This window comes from Dipodomys ordii, unplaced genomic scaffold (genome assembly GCF_000151885.1).
Source record: "Dipodomys ordii isolate 6190 unplaced genomic scaffold, Dord_2.0 Scaffold5, whole genome shotgun sequence".
NCBI lineage: Eukaryota > Metazoa > Chordata > Mammalia > Rodentia > Heteromyidae > Dipodomys > Dipodomys ordii.
In genome coordinates this window covers 22,022,366-22,030,409 of record NW_012267221.1, presented here as the reverse complement: position 1 = coordinate 22,030,409, position 8,044 = coordinate 22,022,366, and the positions used below count along the sequence as shown (strand labels likewise).

General features: G+C 37.5%; 1 protein-coding gene across 2 annotated transcripts in view; it reads left to right on the top strand.

The window, feature by feature from the left end:
* The window catches only part of Slc25a12 (solute carrier family 25 (aspartate/glutamate carrier), member 12), a 108,212-nt gene that overhangs the window by 33,950 nt on the left and 66,218 nt on the right, over positions 1-8,044 (top strand). For both annotated transcript variants that reach the window (XM_013030518.1, XM_013030511.1), the window contains exon 3: positions 5,741-5,883. In XM_013030518.1, the coding sequence (XP_012885972.1) occupies positions 5,774-5,883 (110 nt within the window). In that variant the 5' untranslated portion in view covers positions 5,741-5,773. The remainder of the gene's footprint in view (positions 1-5,740; positions 5,884-8,044) is intronic.

The window sequence follows — 8,044 nt, the reverse complement described above, 5'->3', positions numbered from 1 at the left end:
CCCACAAAAAGCAAAACCAAAAACAAACTTTAGGTTGTGGCCCTGTGGCTCAAGTGGTAGAGTGCTAGCCTTGAACTGAAGCACTCAGGGCCAGTATCCAGGCCCAGAGTTCAAGGCCCCACAAAAAAAGGTTAAGATTTAGGAAGTGGAGCTGTGGCTCAAATTGGTAGAGTACTCGCCTTGAACACAAAGAGCTCAGTGACAACACTCAGGCCCTGAGTTCAAGCCCCCCGACCACTACCACCACCACCACCACCACTACCACCACCAACTAGTTTTTGGACTGGGAAGGTGGCTCAGTGGTAGAGTGCTTGTCTTGCATGCATGAGGCCCTGGGTTCAACTCCTCAGTGCCACATAAGCAAAAAAACCAAACAAAAACAAAAAAAACGGAGCACTTGCCTTGAGTTGAAGAGCTGAGGGACAGTGCCCAGGCCCAGAGTTCAGGCTCAATGACTAACCAAAAAAAACAAAACAAAAAAACCATTTTAGCATTTTTATCTGACTACTGGTTGATTCCAGTTTTAGTTCATTTCTCCCTCTTTCTTTCTGTTTAGGAAACAGGCTTACTGTCTTTGCCAAGTAATTGTCTCTAATTTAATGAGTTAATTAGTTAACTGTCTCTTGTAGAAGTCAAGTACTAACTCTTTATAGATGAGATTTAGGATTTTTCCCCCTTGAGCTATGCACTCGATCTTTCAGTTAAAATCAAGTTAAAATGGACTGGGAGAGTTGTGAAAACACTGGCAAAATACCTCAGGGTAAGTAGTTCTCTGGCTTCATTTATAACCTTAGACACTGGCAAAGCCTGTTTTTACTTCATGTTAATAAAAGCGTTTGTTTTCTTTGTTGGCTACTCTAGTCTTGGTAGCTATGCAAAGGCTGCTCTATTTCCTGATAGTTTGAAAGTAAAAAATGTAAAATCCTGAGGTCTATAGTTAAAATATACTTTCTTTGTCTGTGATTGTGTTCTGTGAAGGTAAAGTGGTTGCTCTTGTGATCACATTCAGGTACAAGAGAATAAATACTGCTGTGGCAAAAGGAGTGGACATTTGATTGCCAAGTTTTGTTAATAAAAATTCTGTAATGTTTTCATATTCTTTTCTCTTTTTTGTCATTTGCTAGTTAAAGACAAAACAACACAGTTTTGAAGAAAAAACAAAAGTCACGATAACCCCCACCTCATTTATTTTTTGTTTGGCTCCACTCCCCCCCTCTCCCCCGCCCCCAGCTCTGCCCAGTGGCAGGCTTAGACTCTGGGCCTGGACACTGTCCCTCAGCTTTTGAAGGTGAGCGCTGTACCACTTGAGCCACAGTACCACTTCCGGTTTCCTGGTGTTTAATTGGAGTTGAGTCTCACAGACTTTCCTGCCCAGGCTGGCTTTGAACTGTGATCCTCGGATCTCAGCCTCCTGAGTAGCTAGAATTACAGGTGTGAGCCATTGGCAAAGATAGTTTTTTGTTTGTTTGTTTGTATTTTTGTTGGTTGTGGGCCTTGAACTCTGGGACTGGGCACTGTCCCTGAGCTCTTAGCTCAAGGTTAGCACTCTACCAGTTGAGCCATAGCATCACTTCCTGTGTTTTGCTTTTGTTTCATTTTAATTTTTTATTTATTTTTTTTATTATTTTAGGAGTTAGGCCCAGGATTCCTTGTCAAAGAATCTAAGAATTTTTATAGTTCATTTTGATGTAATGTGCATATGTGTGTGTAAATTTATTGCCAGATTGATTTTTTAATTATCAAATTGTTATACAAAGAATTTACAATTACGTAAGTCAGGTTGTGAGTACCATGCTTCTTGACCAATGTCACCCCTTCAAATTATTATTTTTTCCAATGTTATTTATTTATTTGTTTATTTATTTATTTATTTTTGCCAGTCCTGGGGCTTGAACTTAGGGCCTGGGCATTGTCCCTGATCTTCTTTTGCTCAAGGCTAGAACTCTACCACTTGAGCCACAGCACCACTTCTGGCCTTTTCTGTTTATGTGGTGCTGAGGATTTAAACCCAGAGCTTTGTGCATGTTAGTCAAGCGCCCTACCACTAAGCCACATTCCCTACCCCTCAAATTATTTTTTAAAAGAGTCAAATTTGAAAAAAAGTGAGGTATTCCTAGTAGTATAATCTAATCTAATGATGAAAAAATTATAAGAATTTCATATGGTTGTATATATAATATATATACATGTATAAAATACTAATTTATACATGTAAATGTTATCATTTCTCTCTCCTACTAACCTTACCCAGGAAAAAGAAACAAAAAGTTTATTTTGTCAGTCCTGTAGCCTGAACTATGGGCCTAGGTGCTGTCCCTGAGCTGCTTTTGCTCTACCACTTGAGCCATAGCGCCTCTTCTGGATTTTTTGAGTAGTTTATTGGAGATAAGAGTCTCAAAATTTCCTTCCTGGGCTGGCTTCAAACTGTGATCTTCAGATCTTAGCTTCCTAGGTAGCTAGGATTACAAGCATGAGCCATGGGGGCTGGGCTAAAAAGTTTATTTCATTTCTATATTTGTTTGTATATAATTTTAGCTTGAAATAATCTCTTTCTATTTGCAGTTGAAAAAAATGGATTTTGCCTTCTTCCTGCTCCTCCAGCTCCATTCCATGTGTCCTTAGAATGAATCAGTGCTTTGTAGTTCCCAGAGTATACTCTCTTTCCATTGTTTAGTTTTGGGCTCTCATGTTCTACTTAGTGATTGATCCCCTTGTTCCCTTCATTTCTATTTTTAGATTTATTTGTATTGATCACCCTGTTCACTTCTGGTGATCTCCCTGACTACTTTGCCTACTTCCACTCTTGTCTGTCCATAATGGGTTTTGGCTTACAGAATAAAGTTATTTAGTTTAGCATTCAAATTCTTCCACTATTTGATTTCAAATTGCCTTTCTATATAGGTTGGACGTTATCCAAGTTTTTGAGTGCTGACATGATGCTGGAAGTGGAAAATTCTACCTCTGATCTTACATAATAGGTCATAGCTAAAATGTAGTCAAAACCTGGTGTTTTTGTGATCTTGGTAGAATGTAATCAACTAGTGTCATACATTGAAGAAAGAAGAGGAAAACAAGCCATTGACAGGAATTGGGTAGATTCTATTTACTATTATTAATATCTTACAATTTGTCTTTTCTTTATTACATGTTCCATGCTTATTCTTCTGCAACATAAAGGATCATAATACAGATGTGTGAAATATCTAGAGACCTGGGAAGATAGTGGACTTATTTGAGAACTAACAACACCCATTGTTTTAGTGGTAGAGCCAAGATTGAAACCTAAGACTGCTTCTGGAACAGCTTTGGTAGAGTACATGACTCATTTGGTTGTGATGTTTCTTGAGTTCTTTTCATAGCATCAGCTGGTTAAAAAAAAAAAAAGTCCATCTTGGTCTCCTTTTGTACACTTGCCATGGTAGCATTTGGTATTTTACAGAATAAGACAAAGGAAACATTTCTGATTTAATTCTAGTTGAAAGAGCAGGTAGCTTGGTTTAGTCAGATTCTCTCACATTTGAAATATTAACCAGAAAGTAAGCCAACATTTGTTCTGATCCTTTTTTTTTTTTCATCTCCTTTTCTGGAAGTAACTATTTGCAACCCTTTTAGCTACTTTTTTGGCATTTCTATATTCTATACTGATTTTTGTGGGCATTCTTCCAGTTGATGAGATTTTAGCTTTTTTATATTACTTTCTTTCCCATTTTCTCCTTCTATTCTTTTAAATATATTGGTGTTAACTAAATTTATGAATTAATTTTATTTACTAACACTTATAAAGTAACATTTAGAATGAATATTAAATATATGAATAAATATTAATGTATGTGTTTACATTAATATACTATCAATACTGTTTATTTTGGGCCAGTTTATACCTTTTAATATTTTCTATTTTCTTTTTTTTTTTTTTTTGCCGGTCATGGGGCCTGAACTCTGGGTCTGGGTGCTGTCCCTCAGCTCTTCAGCTGAAGGCTAGTGCTCTACCACTGGAGCCACAGTGCCACTTCCGGCTTTTTTTTTTTTTCTGTTTATGTGGTGCTGAGGAATCGAACCCAGGGCCTCATGCTTGCAAGGCATGCACTCTACCGCTGAGCTACCTTCCCAGCCCAATATTTTCTATTTTCATACAACAAAAATACTATCTCATACTTAAAAATTTTCAATATCCTACTCTTACGCTCTTTATTTAAATTCTTTAACTTCCTGAGAAAGGGTACATGAAGGCAGAAAAAAAATATTGAGGACATAGATAATTCAAAGTACCTTTAACCTAACTCTACATTTCAATAAGAGTTTAGAGTTCTAGGGAGAAATAAATTTCTTAAAATAAAATTCTTCCAGAATTTTCAAGCTCTTATTCCATTGTCTACAAATGGTTCTAGGGTTGCTGTTGAGGAATATGATGCCCTTGATTCTTGAGTTCTTTTTTATTGTGACCTGATGCTTCTCTCTGAAAACTTTGGATTTTTCTCTTTGATCATCTGATATTCTGCAGTTTTGGGTTAGGTCTTAGTGTGGATCTTTGTTGGCTATAGTATTTTGTGCTAGACATTTAGCAAGCTTTTTTTCCATTCTCCAATTTTAGGAATTTTTCTGATCTTACTGCTTTTTTTTTTTTTTTTTTGTTTGTGGGTTGCAGGGCTTGAACTCAGGGCCTAGGTGCTGTCCCTGAACTTCTTTGTGCTCAAGGCTAGTGCTCTGCCACTTGAGCCATAGTGCCACTGCCTGGTTTTGAGTGGTCAATTGGAGATAAGAGTCTCCCAGGGACTTTGCTGTCCCAACTGGCTTTGAACTGTGATCCTCAGATCTCAGCCTCCTGAGTAACTAGGATTACTGGTGTGAGCCACTGGTACCTGGCTACTGCTTTTTATTTTATTGACTGACTAAAGTAATTAGATCAATCTGCTGCAGCCCATAAGAGTTGGTTTGGGTTGTTGATATTTGGTCACATGATATGGCATTGAACCTTTAAAATAATGAGACAGTTCTCTAATAGGCAAATGTTATTTCTTTCTAAAAAATAATTGACAAAAGGAACATATTTAAATTTATTTTTTCCAGATATTGGAACTAAAAACAAATGGAAAGTTTTTTTTTAAATAATCCTTTTCTCACTTTTATTTGTTGTACTTCTAAGATTGGCAAGTCATCTTCTCTGCTCCCAGTCTGATAGACAGAGAACCTCTGAGAATCTACAGAGGTTCTTTTCTCAACTCTCAGGTCCTGGTCTCCCTTTTACTTTTTTTGGTCTTTCTCTCATGTCTTTTATCTTTAGAATATTTATGTTAAATATTTAATATTTATTGAGATAAAATATACACATAACATAAAATTTCCAGTAAATTTTTTGTTTTGTTTTGTTTTGTTTGTACATTTACAATGTTTTGTGACATCACCATTGTCTAAGTTGAGAACATTTTCATCACTCCCAAAGAGCAGCCCTATCTATGATACTTATTGAGCTGAAGCTGTTAACAATATGCACTTTTTGTATCTGGCTCATTTTATTTAACAAGTTTTCATGGTTCATCAATGTACTATGCATCAGTATTTACAGTGTTCTTAAATTGATCTCTGGGTGTTTGATTTTTTACTGTCTAGGGAAAAATATTGCACTCATTATTCTTCAATTTTAATGATGGTTTTTAATATATCTGTTTGCAAAACATTTGTTGACTCTAAAAAAATTGAGTAATTCAAAATTTTCAGTGTACATTATTTATTTATATTTTAGTATGCCAGTACTGAGGTTGATGGAGAACATTACATGACCCCAGAAGACTTTGTCCAGCGCTATCTTGGGCTGTATAATGATCCAAATAGCAATCCAAAGATTGTACAGCTTTTGGCAGGAGTAGCTGATCAAACTAAGGATGGGTAAGAACTTTTATACATTTTCTGAAAATGAATGATCTGAAACATCTTACTAAGAATTTAAAAACTATAAGCTTTATCTGTATCTAGTTTTTTAATATTGTAAACCATACCTTTGAAGTTTATAAAAATGCCATTACTTCCATTTTCAAGAATACTGACCTACTTTTTTTTTTTTTTTTTGGTTGGTCATGGGGCTTGAATCCTGGCCTAAGCGCTGTCCCTGTGTACTTCAGCTTAAGGCGAGCGCTCTACCACTTGAGCCACAGCGCCACTTCTGGTTTTCTGGTGATTTATTGGAGATAAGAGTCTCTCGGACTTTCCTGTCTGGGATGGCTTTGAACTGTGATCCTCAGATCTCAGCCACCTGAGTAGCTAGGATTACAGGCGTAAGCCACCAGTGCCCGGCTTGGGGGTACTTTTTATCCTGTCTGTGCATGAGTGTGAAGTCACAAAGATGACAATATGCATCTTACAAGAATATCACTTTGTTCATTTCAAGAAGAACCGTAATACCTGACTTTTATAGAGCAAATGCAATATTTGATGCAAAACTTCCTTTGCTCAAGCTAGCACTCTATCACTTGAACCATAGCTTCACTTCTGTCTTTTTTGGTAGTTTATTGGAGGTAAGAGTCTTATAACTCTTGGGCTCGCTTTGAACTTTCAGTCCTGAGATCTCAGGCTCCTGAGTAGAGGATTATAGGGGTAAGCCACTAGCGTGGCCTGGTTTCCATATCTTTTAGAATATCCATATGCTTCCTTTGTGAGGATTTCAGTAGTGTATTTCAGATGTATATTTTCTCTGAAGTTTCCTGTGTTCTCCTCAGCTAGATTGCATTGTTAAAATAGTCAAGTAGAATCAAGGTCTTAATTTGCTAGAGTACAATAAATCAATAATGAGTTTTGTCTAGAAGAGAATCTAATAATGTTGAGTAGAGTTTACTTGTTAAAGGGCCTGTTTCACTTTTGTTGTTGTTGCTGCTGTTGTTGGTTGTGGGGCCTGAACTTTGGGCCTGGGCGCTGTCCCTCAGTTCTTCAGCTCAAGGCTAGTGCTCTGCTACTTGAGTCACAGCTCCACTTCTGGCTTTTTTCAGCTTATGTGGTGCTGAGGAATTGAACCCAGGGCCTCATGCATGCATGAGCCACCTTGCCATACTCCTGTTTCACTTTTAAAAAGGAAGATCTATATTTTTCAAAAGTTTAAAAACGAGAGGGAGGAACTGGGAGAGAGTGAGGGAAGGGAAGACACTGTACAAAAGGAAATGTCCTCATTTCCTGACTCATGTAATTATAATCCCTCTTATGTCACCTTTAAAATAACAATTAAGAAGATAAGTAAACTTCTTTAGTCTTCTACCCTCCCTTATTGAGGGTCAGAGTAAGTTTGGGTGGGAAATTGATTTATGGAGTTAAGTCATAAAAATTATAAATGAGTGTGTTTCACACACATAGACTGTTTCCAGCGAATTGTGAAATTTTCTAGAAACACATGGGGTTTTCTGAATAGGTTTCTTTTAGTTTTGTTCTGGTACTTGGGCCTTGAACTCAGGGCTTAGGCACTGTGCTTTAGATTTTTTGCTCAAGGCTGGAACTCTACCACTTGAGCCACAGCTCGACTTTTGGCTTTTTGGTGGTTAGTAAAAGATAAGAATCTCATGGACTTTTCTTCTCAGGCTGGCATTGAACCTTAGTCCTCAGACCTCAGCCTCCTGAGTAGCTAGAATTATAGGTGTGAGCTGATGTCAGGTAGTACCTGACATCTGAAAAAGCTTCTGATTTTCCTGACTACAATGCAAAAATGAATGGATTTGTATCTGCATTTTACTAGCGAGAAATTTCAAGTCTTTAAAAAAATCTCTACAACTTCAAAAGAGCTGTATCATAAAAGATTCCTTCCTTCCTTCCCTCCCTCCCTCGCTCTCTCCTTCCTCTCTCCCTCCCTCCCTCCTTCCTTTTCTTCCTTCCTTTTCTTCCTTCCTTCCTTCCTTCTTTCCTTCCTCCCTCCCTCCTTCCCTCCTTCCCTCCTTCTTTCCTTTTCTTCCTTCCCTTTCTTCCTTCCTTCCTTCCTCCTTCCTCCCTCCCTTCCTTCCTTCTTCCTTCCTTCCTTCCTTTCTTCCCTTTCTTTCTTTCTTCCTTTCTTCCCTTTCTTTCTTTCTTCCTT